This window comes from Ambystoma mexicanum, chromosome 11, assembly GCF_040938575.1.
Source record: "Ambystoma mexicanum isolate Mex_15411 chromosome 11, UKY_AmexF1_1, whole genome shotgun sequence".
NCBI classification, from domain to species: domain Eukaryota; kingdom Metazoa; phylum Chordata; class Amphibia; order Caudata; family Ambystomatidae; genus Ambystoma; species Ambystoma mexicanum.
In genome coordinates, this window is record NC_090934.1 from 31258130 (window position 1) to 31279330 (window position 21201).

General features: G+C 46.1%; 1 protein-coding gene across 1 annotated transcript in view; it reads right to left on the bottom strand.

The window, feature by feature from the left end:
* Positions 1-5395: 5395 nt before the first annotated feature.
* ZBTB8B (zinc finger and BTB domain containing 8B) overlaps positions 5396-21201 on the bottom strand; it is a 133647-nt gene continuing 117841 nt past the window's right edge. The window contains exon 4 of the mRNA XM_069622469.1: positions 5396-11232. Coding sequence (XP_069478570.1) covers positions 10915-11232 — 318 coding nt within the window. The 3' untranslated portion in view covers positions 5396-10914. The remainder of the gene's footprint in view (positions 11233-21201) is intronic.

Consider the following 21201-nt stretch of genomic DNA (forward strand, 5'->3'; position numbering starts at 1 on the left):
TTGTTAGGCACTTATTCGCTCACAGTTTGATAAACTACGGAAGTATGATAGCATGGTAATTAGCAGAAATTAAATAGCTTGAAAGCAAACACCCGGACTTGTGGAGTGAGTTTAAGAGAGGCAATTGGGTAGTAAGCAAAATTACCCTTTTCTGCTCTCAGATGAAGCTCTGGAACATCAAAACAGAAGGTCTGAACCATCTAAACAGGGCAATGGAAGTACTTTCTGGTGTGGTTAATATTACTAAAAAGAAACAGGGTCTAGCACAATTCTTTTTAGCCTCTCCTGAGCTGTCAAGGCTGACTATAGAGGCAAAACAAATTGTAGGCACCACAGATTACGAATGGTCAAAACATCACCACCTAACAGCATCCAAAGCAACATGGCAAAAGAAAGATGTTCAACAGATCTCCAACTCGATCATGACATTGACTAATCCTGTGAATTATGATGGAAAAGAACACGTCAACATCTCGACAAAGGCAGTGTTTGATCAAAAATATCAGAGGGACACATCAAGAATGACAGGAAAGGGATGCCAAATGTACAACAGCATTACAGAAGACCGGATTGAATCAGACAGTTGTAGCCTGTGGGCACCAATGAAGAAAGAGAAACTTCAGATGTGTACAAGTACACGCAAAGTTGGCAAGACAAAAGTATCAGACACCATAGTGCAGTTGAAGGCAGATTGGCTTTTTTTCACACGTTTGCCGATTGCTTCATGAATTCGAACTGACATTGATATACAGGAATGTTTGAGTAAATATGAATTCTCTGCAGTACCTCTTGCAATGTTCAACTTAGATGGCACAATTATTTTGGCTGCAAACAAAAGCAGGCTGATGAAGATATTGGAAGAGGAACAACATACAGAGGTATCTTCATTTGTTACCAAGGACAGATTATCTCTACCAGAGAAAACATATTCAGCAGCTGTCTTTGACGGAATGGCAGAATTGCAAGCACCACAGAAGCGGTCATATGTGAAGACATGCTACAGTCTTGCAATTGAATTCAACAAGAAAATAGAAACATATCTGCTCAAGTATGATTAAACTCATTCAGTATTTGATACCAACCTAGTAAATTCACTCAAGAACTACATCCAAAGGAAAAGAGCAGGAAAAGCAACACCCGTTGAGTACAAAATCATGTATTCTACAAATATTGAATTTTTTTCCATGAGAACCCTCCTATTGCATACTAAAACTGTAGATGAGTTAACAGATTTCCTCTCAAATAAAGCAATTCTGCGCACACAGAGGATAAAAAGAAGCTTGGTAGCCAAGTGGAGAAATGAAGCCAAGTCATCATATTGAAATGATGTTGGAGAAATTGAAAGCACACACAAGGAGGCAGACATAAATATAATTCTTCGCTTCCTTTATGTATCATGTCGTTTTGCTACTACCCCCAAATGTTTTCACCTGATTCAGATGTTTTTGTCCTTTCGCTGTGGTGGTCACTGTTTTTCCCATCTGACAGCATGTTTGTTACAGGAGTTGGAACTAATAAAATATTGTTAGATCTCAAACGTGTGTGCTCCTGCTTAGGGGCTACAAAAGTGCTGGCATTACTAGGCCTTCATGCCCCTTCAGGGTATGATGTTACCGCTGCTTTATGAAGAAAGGAAAACTATCTTTCTGGAAAGTTTTCAAGACTTTAGAAAAAGAAATCCTCGAAGCTTTGGGAAGACTCGGATGTCTAGAAGAATTTAAGAAGGAAGATGAATGATTGATAGAACAATTCATTTGTCAGGTCTATTCGACATGAACAAACATTTCGGACATTGGCCAACTACGTTGGTGGATGCAAAGTGAAAATCTGCCATCATCAAGGTCCTCTCTAATACCAAACATCTTAAGCACTCATTACCAGGTGATGGAGTGGTGACACGTTGATCAACAATTCCTGAATCTCCCAGAGCCATCACAATTCGGGGGGGGGAGAAGGCAGATAATCATTATTGTCCTACTATGTGTACACTTCCATGTACACCACAATCAATCATACAGCGTGTACGGTGTGCATGCGTCAAGGGATGGTGTGCTGTGCATTGCAACAGCTGAGCTCAGTCACTAAGGTGCACAAAACTGTGTAAGTGTGGTGGCGATGAAGCGTTCTGTGATAATGATTTTGCAAATGATGAAAATGAACTCTGGGGCTCAGAAAATGACTACTAAATCCACAATATTTCTCTTCAAATGTAAATAGCTATTGTAATCTTAATAAATATATTTCAACAAGAAAGTTGGAAATTATTTCAAACTTTCTAATTTAATGAGCATACAGTCGATGATTTGCGATGAAGTATCAATCATTTACGAGGCTATATCTTGGAAATGGTAAAAGGTATAAAAAAAATCCTTATGACCTTTTCTATTCCTTTGATCATGTCTAACAAAAAACCTACGTAGCGCATTCTTCACCAGTCTGAAAGCAGTTATGCTCACAAACAATATTAGTATCCGTAACAGCAGGCATCTTGCATTACTGACATCACACAGGCAAAACACCTGCTAGAACATGATTGTATGTTTTATTATCAATGCATCACCCGTAGGCATACCTTCTCTTCATTCACAATCCCATGGATTAGGTTATTTGAACAGATGCCCCTCAACTACTAGGCCTGTTCCTGCTTCTAGCCTCCTGTGCTCCTGCTCCTAGAGTCTGCTGTCCACGCTGCTGCTACTCTGTGATGCTTGTGTCCCCACCGAACACTAGCCCTGTTCCTGCTCCTAGACTCCATTATCCACAGTGCTGCTACTCGTTCTCTGTGGTGCTTGGGTCCTTGGTGTCCACTAGCCCTTTTCTGCTTCTACCCTAGACTCTGTCCACGGTGCTTATACCCTGTGGTGCTTGTGTCCCCACTGTCCACTAGCCCTGTTCTGCTTATACCCTGCTGCTCCTAGACTCTGCTGTCCATGGTGCTGTGGCTCTATGTCCGTGGTTCTTGGATCCCTGGTGTCCACAAGCTCTGTTGCGGCCTCTAGCCCACAGTGGCAATGCTCTATGTCTGTGGTGCATGCATCCCCAGTGCCCACCAACCCTGCTGCTGATTCCAGCCTCTGCTCAAAGTCCCCACTGCTTCTGTTTCCAGCTACAATGCTTTGACTGTTGCTTCTTGTATACTTGTGTGCCTGCTTTTCCAGATTTGTAAATCTGGAGCTTGTTGCTGCTGCACATTGTGGCCTTTATTGCTTGTCCCATCTCTTTCAGTCACATATTGCCTTACTGATTCCATTTATACCAAAGCTCATTGTACACCAGCTGGTGCAATACTCTCCAATAGTAGTCCTCTTTGCTTTTTTCTACAATACTCTCTGTTTCATTTCTGTTCCTTCTAGTGTGTTTTTATTTATTTAAGCTCTTGCACTTGTTCTCTTCACATCAGCCATTTCTCCACCAAGCGGTGTTGCAGCTGGCCATCTTCGTTCTGTTGCATTTGCTTGAGAATTATCGTTTATATCAAGGTCTCACTCATGCTGATGTAAATCCTTTTATTCCCAAGCAAGCAGTGTCTGCACCTTTCCTGTCCCGTCCCTATGCATTGTCTTTTGTGCCATATTTCACAGTGGGCTTATTGTTGCATCAGGAAGCAGCCACTGTTCTAATCTGGTTGGATCCACTCAGGTCGGTGCCCCCTTAATATTGTTTTCCTTGTATTATTATTATAGTTAGTTATTTATATCAAGCATAATACCAAAGAGGTTTCTAAGCGCGGACCCGGGAGTCGAACCTGTGTTGCCCTGCGTCGTCTTGCTTCCAAGACGAGCAGGTTGCCAATTCAGCTATACTACCTGTGTATGTGCCTTCCAGTTCAAATGTTGTCTTTTTCTGAGAGCTGGCAGAGCAAGTCAGTCACAGAAAGCTGCTCCGAAGGCAGAAGATGTGTCCTTGGACCATTCTGTGTATGAATCTAGTGGACCTCTACATGCCTCATCTTTTTCTCTTCACTGCCTCTGTGACATGTACTCAGAACTTATCTGCTATCCTCCAGTGCAGGGTGTTATAATGGTTCTTGGGTGGAATTCGTAGAATTCCACCCATGCTATGATGTCATGTGGTTGGTGTTTACAGATGCTTATTGTTCTATATTCCAGGAATACAGTTGGAAGTCATCTGAATAACTGTACTGTAGGCTCAGCCCTGCTGGGCTGAGGCTGGTTGCCAATAAAGAAGTTCACTTACCTACTGTGTTGCATCTTTACTACACTGGCGACGAGGGCAACCAGCCTCTCAACCCACGGAGCCATATCTAGCTCAGTAGTAGTCAAGAATCCTAGGTTTGTGGCCAAAGGTCGCAGCTTGTCTGTGGGTCCATGGGGTGTGAGTGAGTACCTGGGGGGTGGTTGTTTTTGGGAATAAAGGGGGGAGAAGTGTTATAATGGTTCTTGGGTGGAATTCTACCTCGTAGAATTCCACCCATGCTATGATGTCATGTGGTTGGTGTTTAGAGATGCTTATTGTTCTACATTCCAGGAATACAGTTGGAAGTCATCTGAATAACTGTACTGTAGGCTCAGCCCTGCTGGGCTGAGGCTGGTTGCCAATAAAGAAGTTCACTTACCTACTGTGTTGCATCTTTACTACACTGGCAACGAGGGTAACCAGCCTCTCAACCCACGGAGCCATATCTAGCCCAGTAGTAGTCAAGAATCCTAGGTTTGTGGCCAAAGGTCGCAGCTTGTCTGTGGGTCCATGGGGTGTGAGTACCTGGGGGGTGGTTGTTTTTGGGAATAAAGGGGGGAGAAGTGTTATAATGGTTCTTGGATGGAATTCTACCTCGTAGAATTCCACCCATGCTATGATGTCATGTGGTTGGTGTTTACATATGCTTATTGTTCTACATTCCAGGAATACAGTTGGAAGTCATCTGAATAACTGTACTGTAGGCTCAGCCCTGCTGGGCTGAGGCTGGTTGCCAATAAAGAAGTTCACTTACCTACTGTGTTGCTTCTTTACTACACAGGGGTCTTCTCTTTTGCTCCCCAGAATTTTGGACTCCCAACTCCCATCAGCCCTGGCCAGCACAGTCAATGGTGGGGATCATGCAAGTCATATTTCAAAGCATCGGAAAAGTCAACGGTCACAGCCCCATGTATGAACATTTGACACCCCCTTCCAGTTCCATATTTCCACACCAAAAAAGGCGAAAACAAAAGCAAGCCTTCATATACACCATAAACCCTCCTTCTCTCCTCAAAGGACTAAAATTATTCTTCTTGAAGCCTCTTCTCTCCAAAAAGTCCCCAGAGGCACCAGCTCAGTAGTGCCCACTCAGTGCTACGCTCCATTCTCCACCTCTACTCTCCCAGATTTGCTGTAATGATGAAACATGCAAACAACAACTCACTCCTTGGCTTTGTCAATTAGAACAACAGCTGCACAATCATTAATCACATTTTATGTTTATGTTAGAAGGTTTTCGGTATAAAAAATGCTGCAGCACATAGAAATGTATACATTACATATGTAATGTAGAACAAACAATGTAGACAACACATCAGTAACTGTAGGAAACAACAGTCACATGAAAATGAGCACTTCACAGGTCAATTGTAAAGGTCTTCTGAAGAGAGCGGGCTGCTGTTGTAGCAATGGGCTGTGATCCGTGGAACATTGCCCCAGCTTTCCCAAGGAAGATCCACCGGAGGCCAGTAGACCAACACATGAGGGGTGCTAGAAGCTGGCTAACACCTCTTCCATGGATGTGGTCAGCTCGTAGTATGCAGCTGTGCTAGCAGCCCGTTAGGTCCAGGTGTGTCCTGGCACGCAGCACTCGCTTATCTTCACCTTTTCTTACACTCCGATATTGCACATCAAGCTGTCAGAGGTTTTGCAGATGCCCGTCTCTGTACAAGACATACATAAATACAAAGTCCATGCTTGCCGTTGCTATAGAAAGAAAACAGAACGTTTGGACCTGCAGAGGGACAGAATCCAAGAGAAACCAATTCCAAGATTAAAAGGATCCTGGATCATTTACATACATGTTGCTCCACAAGTTTAGTTTACTTTTAAGACATTTTCTAGAGTTAAACTCTATGGGCCTCATTACACGCTATGCAGTAAGGGATTACTGGCACTGGTAATCCCTTACCGCCCTACTACGAGGTCCCTCAGCGGGTCCCGTCCTTAACTTGTGGTCAGACCACACGTTAAGGACGGGACCCGCTGAGGGACTTCAGAGCAAATAACGGTACCGCTATTTGCTCCTTCCCCATTCCCATTGAGCCCTATGGGTGCTCAAATGGGAATGGGGAATGGTAATTGGCATGGGGACTTACCGGGTCCTCCAGGGTCGGAATGACCCGGTAAGTCCCCATGCCGCCTACCCGGAACCAGAATGCGGTAGGGGGTAGCCATGGCGCTAATAGCGCCATGGTTACCTCCTACCTTGTAATGAGGCCCTATGTGTATTACTTTTGGATTTGATTTGGACAACTCCTAATCCAAACCTCCAGTACAGCCCATTCAGTGAAAAGCAGTGAAAGTTCCACACCAATGAATCTTTAACCTCCTCCTTCCATCACCCCTCCGCCATGACCCTGTCCTTCAGGTGTACTCGCCATTGGTGACAAAGACAGCCAGTAACTCGTCTTCTGCAAAACCCTCAGGAGAAACCCAGAAACACATTCAATACACACAAAGAAGTCCTCCTTCAATTGCATTTGCAATTTCGTGGTTTTTGCGCATGTGCTATGTGTTAATCTAAGATTGGCCTTTCTCTTAATGCAGCTGTACTATTGCTGGGACAATGGCCACCCAGCCTTCAATAATACTGGAAACGATCGTCCGGGTCACAATACAAGGCCTCCAGGTGTCATTAGACAGTGAGTGCCTACACTTTTCTCTTAGTTTCAAAGACTAACTGCACTTACTGCACAGATGAGATACAGGCATAGTAAAACTCATAATAGAAATCCCTACTAATTTCAAATTTGAACAAGTATGTGTTAAAAGCCTTTTCAAAGCCGAATGGGAGATCAGAGGCGGCAGAGAGGGGGATCGGAGGCAGGAGAGAGGGAGATCAGAGGCGGGAGAGAGGGGGATCAGAGGCGGGAGAGAGTACTATTACGTGAGGCTAAAAATACAATCTTCTAAACATTTGGTTCTCTGGGATTTCAGTTGTAAACGTGGACCGTTTTCGTGGCAATTTTACTGTTGCCATGTAATCGTTTTCTTTCTTCTTATAAAGGGGGTGAGCCTTACACCCTTACCTGCTGAGCCCTTCAAGTCTTTGCCTCACTTTTGTAAAGCCTCTCGTCCTTATCTATATACCTGCTATGTTGTTGCGATCAAAAATCCCACGAGAAACATTTCACTATCAGAATTGCAGAGTGAGACCACTGGAGACTGTTGAGTGCAACAGAAAAGCTCCCATTAATGATATCAGATGGATCCTATGATTTCAAAAAGTGCTTGCTTAGTTTACCCTGCAAAGAACATTACGAATAGAAGTGTTTTGTACATTTAAGATCAGTTGTTCAAATGTTTAGTAAGAATTCTTTCATTTCAATTCTGCATAACTCTTGTAGATGTTCTACTATGTGCAGCACGGAAAGACTTTTGTTCTACCATACTTTTGAACCGTCGGGCGTGCCTCGTGTGTACTGAATGTGCTTCCTCGGACAGTGGCAGGACAAAGACTGATATGAAATGGAAATTTCTCTTCTGCGAAAGAATGGTGAGCTAAAGAATCTGGTTGAGATAGGCCAGTGGATAGAGAAACTCCCAGGTGGGATTTCCACATCATACATACCTTCATTATTCCCCCTCTTCTGAATTGCGTTGCCACGTTCCACGTGCGGTGGAAAGGATCCCAGCTACATCATGCATCTACACTGAGACTTGGACATCTTCAAAGGGGCTGCATGACTGGAATTCTGGACAACTAGTTGTTGGATCTGTATGTACATTGTTAAAATTGTGCAAGTAACCAACGCAAAATGGTCTCATCACAAAAGGTGTTTCAAGTTATACAAGCGCTGCGTAAAGTGACTGGCCATGCTCCCTGCTAGATCTTCCATATTTACTTGTATTGGCAGAAACGGCTTATTCCCACCTTAGCTTCAAATTCAACTATTGCCAGTATCTTACAGATTTAAAATCATCTGGATTAAAAAAGTGGGAAATCACATATACAAAAAGGTTTGTGGTCAAATACTCCTTTCCTGGGAAAGTAACATTTTACAGGGTTCAAAATAAAAACATTCCATCATTTACAAACCATGCGTGGTGCTGTTAGGACCTTTGAAATACACAGAGGGCCCATTCATAATAGTATTCATTTTTAGTCGAGATGGTAGTCTAAAAAATTGAAACTGGCTAAAAAAGTAAAGTTTCTTTCTCAGAGTATGCCAAATGGCTGGGCAAAAAGATAGGCTATGAAAAGGGAATGGAAATAAATAAAGGAATAAAGTGCTTACAGTTCTCTAAAATATATGTCGGGCATAAAGCCATAGCAGTAGAGTTTGGCGGTTTGAAAGTGGAGAAAAGAATGTGATTGTCAGCTCTCCTCTTCTTAGATTCTTAGTCCAACTTCTAAATGAGTCACAGACAGACCTTCACTTTAGAAACCTAGCCCTTTGTGTAGGCGTAAAATGGCCTACTGGTGTTTGATGAATGAGTCTGATCCCGGGCAAAATCATTCCACTACACTAGCCAGCACCAAGTCCCTGGGTTTACCCAGTGCCCTCTGGCAGACGTTAGTTCAAATTGACTTTTCTCTTTCTACTGATAAAGGAACAGGACTTTACAATTTAAATTATTGCAAGGTAACGCGTGAGCCCTGTGTCTACTGCACAAGTGTCAACTTCCTTCAGGGGTGCAAATATAATGTCAAAATATTTCCGGCAAAGAAATACCCCAAGAGTAGGCTTCAGGAGAAGGGCAGAAGCTCAAGAGGCCTTCCATGCTTGTCACCGCCAACCAGACTGAATTCCATTGGTGATTGTGCCACTGTGGGCAAAAGTGATAAACACCTCTATTTATAAATGGAAAATATTCTGATAACAAAGAGAGTGAATTTCTAATTTTACATCAACCCAGAACAGGGGCAAGGCAACCCAAAGTTCAAGGAGTTATTGTGCGGCAGAATACACTGCACTAAATTAGTAGGATGCAGGCCAGCCAGTGAATACATTCTTTAGATCAGCAGTTTGTCATCCTGCAATTTAAATTATGAAAGCATGCCATATTTCCCACCACCACCAGACCCTTCCTTCATTTGCTTTTCTTTTATGGGTTTTCTTGGTGGTCATAGCCTTATTTTCCCACTTATTTGTTTTCTTCAGCTTAGGGTCCATTGATCTCTTTGCATTCTGTGGCATAGGGACACAACCCCCCGCAAACCTAAAATGCCCTCAATCCCCACACCTACCCACGAATAATCATTGGCTGAGCACCCCTACTCTGGATCATTTATATAGTTGTTTTGTTGAGTAAAACAAAAGAGGTGACGGCTGGAAGGTTAAGAATTAATCTTCACCTCTGGCATAGCTGTGGACAACGCTCCAGGCTGTTGTTCTTCGCCTTCCAAGCCATTCCAGAAAATGGAAAAGACCATATGCAAATCAGGCCTGGTCCCACCCTGAAAGGGGCAGTACAGCCCGAAATGCTAGGCGTTTTGTTTAGCACCAATGGCCCTCTTGCAGTGCTCACAGCATTCGTCCACCTGGCAGAGGCACATGTTTGTTCTCTGGGGAATGTATATTGGATGGCGTTGCGTAGAAGTGTCATTCTTTTATGTTCTTATCTTGTGTTCGCAAGAGGAAGGAATACATAGAGTTTGGAGGGATCTTGAACGTCTCAAACCGACATCTAAGTTTACAGGGATAATCTGGAATGTAGACACGACAAACACTACTGTGGCAACTATCCCCTAACTACTCAACCGTCTCTGTTGGTCCAAATGAGAGAAAAAACAGAGTTGGAGCACATTTCTGTACAATGTGAGATCATACCACGAAATGTGACATGTTTAGGCTTGCCTGCACCAATGTCACTTGGTCACGTCCTCTCCTACTTAACGTCCAGGGATTTTCTTGCAACCTCACTACCACGTCTGGCAATGATTAAAGAAGGGCAGCACTCTTGTGTTTGGAAGTAAAATGTAGAGAACATTAGGGACTCAGTGACTGTAAACAGCCGTGAAATGTTCTTGTCCAGGGGCACGTAGGACAAGTCAACATGAAAAACACCATTGACCAAAATTCAGCTCTCGTTTCTGTACGTTGCGGGTCCCACAATATATCCTCTGTTGCTGCTCCCGGGTCTACATTAAGCAATATGAATTCTGAGGGATACAAAACAAGAATCAAAGATACACATTTGTACTAAAGGTTCGACATTTGCTCATTGCAGACGCCATCTTGTAATCTGCTGGACTAGATAGCCGTGTCACAGGGCTCCAGCTGAGGTCTCATTAGGAATCGTGCTTCAAAAAGAAAACAGGAAATAAACAACTGCCTCATTCAATCCATGTTTGTAGAGAGTGGAGATTCACTGAGCACCACAGGCACATAACCTCTTCTCCCCCAAGAGGAGCCACACTCTCCAACTCAGGCTAAAAGTGTGTTGAAGTTAGTAGACATTCAGTATTCATGCCAGCAGTCTTCAGAGTGATATGCAAGTCCTCTTTCACAATCTTCTCCCTTACTGGGCTTGGACCAGTGACGGGATGAGCTACTTGTACCCAACCATAAGAAAAACAAGCAAACATGACTACAGTGGTAGCATAGGAATAACACAATCCAAGTCTTCCTGATACTTACTGCCACAAAGGTGCCAATGGAAACAGAAGTACAGCAACAGACCACATGAGGACAGCTATGCAACTTGTAGCTGCAACTGGCAATCACTGGACAGATTAAGAACTGTGTCAGTCTTGCATTTTTTGTTTGACTAAATGAGTGTTTCTCTGTCAGACCCGACCTGGTGGATCTCTGGTTTGTCATCAGAATCATCTTCAATGGGATCATTGTCATCTTCGTCATCACCAGACTCCACGTAGATCGGCCAGTCATTGTCCATCTCCTCCTTATCTTGGCCCTCTGAGTTGGTCTCCATCTGGCTTAGATTTATTGGCATGGAATCGTCCTGTGTGGTCGTCACGCAGGTGCAACTGTCACACAGGCCGAATCGCCGCAGTCCTTGCGATAGGCTGCTGGTAAATGTTCTTCTGCACCCCTTGCAAATAATTGGCCGATTCGAGCGATGAACCTACAATGAGATTGGCAACTGATTAATAAAATGCTTTGTCTTTTGGTGCCTCAAACAATGCTCAATCATAAACAAGCTCCCTGCCCTTGGCATACAAATGAAAGGACACGCGTGATTTTCACCAGCCACTCTGGCCTGGAAGATTCTTACCCTGTCAAGCCTTATGCCTGATTCTACTTTTGGAGCCCAGCCACTGGCTCTCACCTTGCTAACACCGGTGCATCTCCAAGTTCAATCCCGCAATTGCCAATTTAGCCCCCATCTAATATTAAAATAAGTTCATGCAAGAAAGGGAAACACTATCCAGTATGAAGCACTTCCAATATTCAAAATGTAGCCAGTCGCCTCAGGGAAAGGGCAGTCGCTGACTGAGTTTAAGCAAAGGCGCTCCAAGCACACAGCCAGGGCATCAGCCAAGGGTCTGCCAAGCAATGACACAGCAATGACAGCTACAGCAGATGTCTCTTTTCCTCCAAATGTTTTGATTTTTATTTATTGCTGATTTATAATGTGCCAGCTGCAACACAAATGGGGGGAGGGGCAGGACGGTAGATTGAACAATGGGGGAAGGGGCACAGATCATTCACAGCCTTGGAACATTCACATCAGTAAGTGTGCTGCGGGAAAGAGGGGAACAGCTAAGGACACTCAGCTATGGAATGGAAGAACACATTACTCACCTCTAGGTGATGTTCTTTCTGATGGACGTTCCTCCCACGGGTTCCTCATCTTTGATATCCATCTCCCAGCGCAGATGCTCTTCGGAAACGTTTATGCTGCTAGGATGCAGCGCAGCCCCCGTGTCGGCTCAGCCTGTCACCTCTATGCGCCAGCGCTGGGCATGATGTTGGGGCAATATATATAGAGACGTCGTGCCTGTGACCTTAGTTCCACCCTTTTTCCCCTAGCACACTCACGCTGAGGGACCGCAGAACCAAGGTGTACTAGCTATACGCCAAGAAAGGCAGGTAAGGAGGGCGAGGGGGAAACTGTGGGAGGAGCGTCCATCAGAAAGAACATTACCGATAGGTAAGTCATTTGTTCTTCTAATGGACTCCTTCCTCCCACTGTTTCCTCATCTTTGATATACTCCCAGAGCAGTACAATGACCTGGAAGAGGGAGGACCGCAAGGACACTACCTTAACCAGAAAACTCTGAAGGACAGCTCTCTCCAAAACAAGCGTCCTGACCAGATATAGAATCCAAGCAGTAATGCTTAGCGCACATGGGCAATGAAGCTGCTTGGAAAATATCCAGAACAGGGACTCCTGCTACAGAGCCGAGGAGGTGCCAACCCTCTGGTTGAGTGGTCCGTGCCCCCTCAGACCCCTCCTTGCCAACCAAATCATAGCAGTCCAAGATGCAGAGAATGATCTGCCTTGACAGCGTCTGGTCAAAGCTCTGCCAGCCCGGGCACCAGCATAATCAATGAAAAGCTGGTCTTCATTCCTGGCCTCCTTTGGCTGAGAGACCTGGAACTTCAGGGGCTGCATCAGATCCAGCCGATGGAAACGCTCTTCTCCCTCGGATAGATGAGGCGGAGGATAAAATGACAGGAAGATCGATCTTTTGAGAGAGATGGAAGTCTGAGATCAGCTTCGGAAGGAAGGACAGCCTAAGTCTCAAAGTCGCCTTTTCCTTGTAGAAAACCAATTAGGGAGGCTCAACTGACAATGCCTGGAGCTCACTCACCCGTCTAGCGGAAGTGATAGCAACAAGGAAAATCACCTTAACAGTGAGCAATCTTAACGAACGAGAATAAAGAGGCTCAAACGGAACGCCCATTAAAAACATTAACACTAAATTTAAATCCCATGCCGGGATAGCAAACTGACTTTGGTCATGGGTGGGGGCATTAGAAAGACCCCTCAAGAACTGCATGACCGTGGAGATTATAAAAAAGGGCCTTGCTCCAGGGTCCTCTTGAAGACCGAAATGGCTGCAAAATACGCCTTTACTGTACTGCTCTGCAGGCCCGTCTGGGCCAAAGACAGGACAAAATCCAACAGAGAGGATGTGGAACTAGTAAAAGGACCCAGATTCCTTTTGGCACCAGGCCGAAAACCCATGCCATTTGCAGATATAGATGGAGTTGGTGGCTGGTCTTTTAGCAGAGTGGAGTATGTCCAGAACTTCCTCTGACAATCCCACTCCTTATACCTCAGCCTTTCAGCAGCCAGGAACGAAAGGTCAGGGTGTGGGCGCAGGGCCCTTCGCTCTTAGTGCGAGATAAAGCCCATCCTCTGCGGTAGGAAGGGCAGATGGCCAAGTCCAGCCTTTTCGGGTCCCACGTTCCTCGGGCCCAATCCAGAGCAATCAAGATCATACTGGACCCTAACGTGCATAGTCTCCTGAGATCTAGAGGTATGACAGGGATCGGGGAGAACGCATAGAGCAGGTCGAAGCCCACTCTGTCAAGGGTTCCCCCAGAACTCCCTGACGAGGAAATTCCCTGGGGCAGAAACACTTGCACTTCCTGTTCACACTGGAAGCAAAGAGATCAACTGGAGGATTACCCCAACTAGAGAAAACCTTCTCCAGAACCTCTTGGCTCATGGGAGGTTGAAGACTGCATGCTCAGTGCATCCGCCAGCACATTCTACTTGCCAGCCAGATTGGCCACAGTCAGAGACATGTTGTTATCCAGAGCCCACATCCACAATCACATTGCTTTTCTGCACAGAGGCAAGGAGCCCACACCAGCCCACCTCTTGAGGTAATGTATGGGTACAGTGTTGTCCGTCAAGGCCAACACTGTCTTGCCCTTCACAGCGGAGAGAAACGTGCCAGCCTGATTATTTGAATCTCCAGCTGGCTGATGTGCTCCTGGCACTCTGATGCACTCTGACACATGCAGCTCATCATAAAGCCTTGGAGGGGAGTGCACCAGCCCTTCAGGCACGCACTGTGCCCAAAGTCCCTTCTGCCAAGGTTGATGAAACAACAACCCTTCAGGAGGTTGTCCTTCACAGACCACGAAGTTGTTAGAAATGAATACAAGGTTTGATGTTCATCCTTGAAACTGAAGCGACCTCATTAGTAGCCAGGCCTTGGGCACTACAAGGATGCACAAGGCCATAAGACCCAGCAGGCACAAAAAAGCTGAGGCTGGAACTCTTGGCTGTGATTGGAAAACTGGGAAATGTTGGAGATGTTCACCACTCTGTCCTCGGCAGAAGCCCCGGCCCAGGACAGTGTGCAAAGTCTGCCCCAATAAATCGAAGGGACTGGAACAGCGAAATTATAGACATCTTGAAGTTCAGGGAGAAGCCTAAGCTGTTTAACAGGCTGCACGTCTGGCACAGATGTGCTGTCACTATGACTTGGGAGCGGGCTCAGACGAGCCAGTGATCCAGATAAGGAAAGACATGAATGCATTCCCATCTGAGGTAAGTCACCACTACTGCCAGCTGCTTTGTGAAGATCCTGGGTGTGGAAGAATGTCTGAATGGTAGGACCTTGAACTGGTAGTGGCCGTTCCCCAACATGAATCTCAGTTACGTCCTGTGCTTCCTGTGGTTGGCCACATGGAAGTAAGCATCCTGGATATCCAGAGAGACCAGCCAGTCGGTCATGTCCAGGGCCTGGAGGATCTGGGCCAGAGTGACCATCTTGAAATTGTCCTTGCATGAGCACAAGTTCAGAAGCCACAGATCCATGATGGGTCTTAGACCTCTGCCCTTTCTTTCAGCACCTGACAATATGTTGAATACTAACCTCTGCCTCGTTCCCAGAAGGGTATGGGTTCACTAGCACATTTTGCCAGAAGCTGACGAATCTCCTCTAGCAGGAGAGGTCCTGGAGGCAAGGATTGGTGGCTCAGGGGGTTGTGGGGATGCAAAAGGGCAAAAGGGAGACCTGTAAGGCGCAGGCATTGCAAGTTGTATTTTCCCATTCTTCGCCAAACAGGGATATTATGCCCCCCAATATGGACTGATGGCAGAGGTCAACTTCAGAGAGGCTTCTCACCAGTGGCTGCGGAGAGCAAATTGGAGGTGGAAGCCCACTCGCCCCTACGCCTGTAGGGACACCGCTGCCCTTCTTTGTTCTTTGGGGCTTGGCCTCTACCTCTATGGGCATAAGTAGCAATGGAGAGAAAACCCCTCCTCCTGCTCACCTGGCTAGCTAGCCCTAGCGATTTAGGGGTAACTTTGGAGGCTTGAAACTTCTGCATGGACTTATCGACCATGCCATCGAAGGCATGCCCAGCAGTTTCTCTTGGACATCTGCAGTAAACCCTGATGTCTGTGCAAGACCATGCTGGTGGCTATTGTCATTGCCACACAGTCTGCAGTTGTAGACCAGACTGCAGAATCTGTCGGCAGGCCTCCTTACCGTCCGTGATCAGAGCCTCAAAGCTGTCATGCATCTCCCCTTCAAGGATGTACTCCGACGCCTCCGCAATGAGCGACCACAGACCAAAGGAGAACTTGGCCAGAGCACAGGGGGAGTTTACAGACTGGAGACCCAGGCTTGAAGAGCCAGAAATCTTCACCCCACATGCATCAAGTCTCTTGCTTTCCCTGTAAGGGGGAAAAGACAGAAATTAAGTGGTCTAAAGGTTCGTCGTAGCGGCCTGGACCACCAGACTCTCTGGTGAAGCATGGGTGGAAAGGAACATGGGCTTCGAAGGTGCTGTCCTGTGCTTTTTTGCTCCACAGTGAGGACTCACGCCGGTTTTCCCAGAGTTTGATCATTAGCCCCTCTAGCACCTGATTGAAAGGCAATCGTGTCTCCTTCTTTGGACCCCCGTCAGGGATGTCAGCAAGCTTGCACTGAATCTGACAGACAGCCCCAGGGTGCCAACCACCTTCCTCATCAGATGCTGAAAAGCAGCCACTGGCTAGCCCGGGATGGCAGCAGGGAGCATGTTCATCTCCGGCGAGGTGTACAGGCCACTTGCAAGTCAGATGCAAGATCCATCGGATCCCTCTGTTCTCCATAAAAGTCCTCCTGAAAGTCTTTGACTTCCCTTGGAGGGAGGAGTCCAGTCCGAAAGGTACAGGGTCCTGCTCCCTCCTCATAAATGTCCTCCTAATGGGACAGGCTTGCTCTTATGAGGAGCGGGGCAAATTTCCTCATAACTCTGGTGTCATTGTTAGCACTGCAAGAGAGGGGCCTGGGGTTAGAGGAACAACATCTGAAGATGGAACGGTGTGACCCTTAGACGTGATCTTGTCGTGTCTAGTTACGTAATCACTGCCGGCTTGTCCGAGTGCAGTGGAATCCGTCGGCTTGGCCAAAGCTATTGGTGCCAAAGCAGAGGCCGCCAGCATCGGGGCTAAAGCTGACGGCGCCTTGTCGAACACGTCAGCCACCTTCTGCCGAAAGGTCTGCCATTCCTTTGAGGTAGAGGATTTTGTTAGGAAATGCATCTTTTGATCCTCCCCCTCCGCGGCTTCCCTGTAGTGGTGGCTTCTCCAATTTTATGAAGAAGAATGGTGCCCTGAAGAACTGCCTGGGCTCTCGACGTCTTGCAGTTTTTTCTTCTTTTTCTTGTCCTTCCAGACAGGAGAGTGTTCCATTGTGCTGCAGACCACGCCTAACAACCTCGAACAGGTCTGTTTGTCACCCCTCTCTATGGGAGGAAGGGGAACAACTTCACCTTACATTCACGAAGCAAGCGCCTTCGGGTGCATTGATTGACACGATGCGCAGTCCTGCGTGTTGTGGTCTTCACCAAGACAGTAAAAGGCAGATGCAGTGCAGGTCTGCAACAGACATTTGATGCTTCGTTGGATTCGGCATGTTGTTGAATAACAAAATGAGAAGCAAAAGATTTTAGAGCAAAATTGGAAAGAATTTAAAAGAACGGTGTTCCTAGTAGCGAGCAGAGTGCGAGGAAAAAAGGAACTAAGGTCACGGGGCACAGTGCCTCTACATATACTGGACATGGCATGATGTCCTGCGTGAGGTGCATAGATGCATGCGTAGAGGCATAGAGGCGGAGCTGATGCAGAGCCACTCTGAGCCCCCCGACGGCGAAAATGCTTCTGAAGAGCAGCTGCACTGGGAAATATGCATCAAAGATGAGGAATCCGTTGGAGGAAGCAGCCCATTTAAAACGCATCTACTTATATGTGCTACAGATTGTCAAACATGAGTATACACACGTTGTCCAGGATGTGGCGGCGAGTTAACATAGGTGAGTGCAGCATATATTCACAAGGTTCAAAATGTTCATATATGAGGTGAATCCCAACGGAGTCATGAAACCCTAACGTCACCATCCGGTGCATTGGCCTTGGATCAAAAAGCCATATGGGGAACCTCTTGTGGGGTGTCATGGATACACGTGCTAAAAATCCGGTATCAAAGCCTTTCTTGAAAAGCAAGGTTTTTAGCCGTCGCTGAAATTTCGGGCGAGACTCTTCCTTTCCTAGGCTAACACAACAAGGTAGAGCCATCTGCAGCAAATGATTTGCCTCTGTGCCTCTTTTTTCTTAGTTGTGACCAGCTTTAGAGTTATGGAGAAGCTGGAAGATCTGAGTACTATGGTGGGGGGTGGAGGGGACAGTATTTTTGTATTTGGTTTTGAACATAAGGCATATCTGTCCCCTGCAGGCGGGATCAGAGCATTGTGTGGAAATAAATATGATTGGTGAAGGTGGATTGCACACATTTGGCTACACCGACCTACGCTCTACCCCTTGTGCTTTTGGTGACTTCACTCCCCAATCATCATCTTCGCTTGGAGGGTGTCAGATATGTAGTGAAGAGTCTGCAAAGTCTCTATATATCTATTTAATTTTGCTGGTCATTTAGCCTTCTATATCCTGACTCTAATCCTTAGTCTCTTTGCATTCTGCAGCGTTGCGATGCACTTACTTTCAGCTATGCAAGCCAGGCTCAAGAGTTGGGAGAAATGTTTCCAGTAAACAAGACAACAGACATGGTAAACCCTCTTCTTTTCAGCCCAATACGTTTGCACACAAAACGTTTAATCTTTGGCCTATGCCTTCCTTCAGTGACCCGCTCCCGTCTCTCTCCAGTGCCGGTAGCCATTGTCATCCGAAATGTGCTTTGTCGCCAGGCTTAAGCGTCCTGAGGTCACTAAACAACTTAAGGCAATTTAATCCACCGTGCGTGTCACGTGGGGGGCATCCTCAGCCTCTTCTGGGTGTTTTCCAAAGTTTGGTGGTCTAAGGAACCTGGGTCACTGGTTATTGCTCATAGGGCTATACAAAGTCCACTGGACTTTGGCTCAAGACGTTTCACTCTCTGGTCACCACGATTTCACCTAAGGACAAAAGCTATCCTAGTCCATTAGCGGGCGCCAGGAGCATCACTGATCACCTGACTTTCCCACTCAAAACCACAGGCACGTAGCCCTTCTCAGAATGGCAGCCTCCATATGTTGTGAAGACCAGGGAATCTCAGGATGTGTGCCTTTGCACTGTATGCCACTGTTTCCGGTGAGCCTGATGACAAGCGTGAGGAACATTTGGATACATGATAGCTCTGGAGATTGTGAGTCCTCTTTCAGCACCTAGCAGAGAGAAGGAGGGTGCTCAATTATTGCACTGGATTACAAACAGACGCTCCAGGTGGGAAGGGAAGATTTAGGTGTTTCCCCTCCCAACTGTAAGAAGCCTTACGCCCTTGAACTAAGGCTTGATATTCAATGGGGCCTTCTCCAAACACCCAATCCCCTTTTAGTCTGGAGCATGGTGGCTTCCACCCAGACAGGGCTGGGTGGCGCACAGATTGGGACCAGCCACTCAAGAAAGTGCTCTACATTTGTAGGTTCTGTAACAAAGTCACTGTCACTGGTTATAGGTCAGCTCGATGAGTATACGTGGTGGTGCCGTTTGATATCTGGCGAAAAGTCCCGATGGGCGGTAGTCACGGCTAAAATATTGGAAGCAGCCTTCCTCAAACTTGGTGGCGTAACTTAAAGCGACCGGCCGGTCTTGGATGTTCAATGGCCATTTTTGTGAACATCTTTGAATTTGATACTTTGAGATTTTTCCTTGTGTACTCTTCTTTTTGATGTACATTAACTGCTATTAACAACTTCTTGTAAAAATCATTTTAATATTGATTATACACAAGTAAAAAAAAAAAAATAAAAAAAAAATAGGTCAGCATTGCCAGTTGGCCCTACAGCAAGTACATAAAGCTCCTTTTTGGTGAGTACACCGTAAATCAAGGGCCGAATATCAACTATTGATTATGTGAACGTGTTTGTCCTTTCTGCAATAGGACACATGAATAGATAACTGAGTGGCAAGTTGATAGTATCCTTCAGTAAAATAACAACACATCTTATTCGCTATCTGCATCAGACAATTTCAAATGTGTTTTAGAAAAGACATTAAGCACAAGTGCAACACTTTCCTTATTGTAAAATATTACACACCAGTTCATGTAGTTTCCTGAACATTGTGCTTGCAGCACATAAAAATAAACAATACAATCTAAAAGGTGTTTGTGTGTTTATATAAGGGGGCACAATTGCCAGCCCGGTCCCAGACCCAGTTTCTGAAACCACTTCACATGCCTTGAAGGTTAATGTGGGTACCACCCTCTGTCACATTATACCTTCGAGTATTTTTCTAGCCAGAGTTCTCTTTTGTCCCTTTCCCGACAGCAACTCCCAGAATGCACCTGGGCAGAACCAAGACAATCTGGAATGGAACAATGGGAATGGATTCAATGCCCTGGCTGCACGCCGACTCTGATGCAGTCCTGCGCATCCAGAGATCGCTGCAACATCCTCCCGACCCTCCGCACACTAGCTAAGCCCTGCTGGGCTCTAATGCAAATTTGTCCTGTATACGAAATTTAAAAAGGAGCGCTATGATATGGGGCACACCAAAACGCACCTAATTTGACCTGGGTTCTGCAGTGTTAATTTTGCCCTGTGTGCCTTTGCCTGTGATGTAGTGCTACATTTAAAGTTGGGCCTTTACCCAGTTGGGCTGTTTGTTCTTTGTTCTGGGCCCCATTCCATCATGGCCGTCGCCATGTTCAGCATCGTAATGCCTTGCCTGGCTCCACCAATGCTGCTCTGATTGGTTGTCCCTGTACATGAAAGCCAATCAGGAGAGCTGGGAGGCGGAGCCAGCCTCCCCACAAATGCCCACTACTAAAATCCCTGTCTGAGCCTGCCCGGGCCGTGGGGGCCTCGGAGGCCTCCGACCCTCATCTCTCTCCAGCGCAGCACATCGTGCTCCACCACCTACCAGGCTCACGAACAGCTGTTCAGCATGCCACCAGCTACCCCACAAACTTGTGCCTCTGGAGTTTTGTACTTCAAACAAGAATACCTGTGAGTCATGTCCTAGATATGGTATGCCTTTTTTAGTTACTCACACAACTATTGAACCAAGGTCTGCCTTTGCCATTCTGCCTTCTGTGCCCTACTGTTTCCCTTCTTCTTAATGCATTCTGTGCTTTATCATGGTGTGTTTTTAATAACTCTTCAATGCCATTGTTTGGGAAGTGTCTCTATGGCATCTATTTTCTAGCTTGTTTTGGCTACCAGACCGCCTGGTGAGTTTGTGTTCATGCTGTGTAGTCCCTCCTCCATCTTCCATGTTTAACTCGCCACCAACCCTTTGGGAGTCACCATCTTCCCTATGTACTCCAACTGCTATACTATCACCCATCCTCCTCCCTCCCTCTCTCTCTCAAGAAGTCTGGAAGGAAAGAGCATAAAAAAGATATCCTGACCACTAGCCCCGGTCTCCCCATTGCAGACACCTACGTCAGCGCAACCCCCAGACAGATTGCCACCGACATTCTCTTTTCTGTCCCCTCTCCAGATCCTCAGACTCCTCATCTTATCTCTACTCTCTCCATTCATAGTGGATAGGCAAGTTAAATATGTCATAAACAGCAAGGGGCAATGTTCCCGGTGGAGAGGCATAAGACATTCTTTTCCTCCTTTCTTTCTTCTTCTCATTTTTCCTTCCCCGTTTTCTTTTCTTTTTCCTTCCTTCCGTCATTACCAGCATGTCATA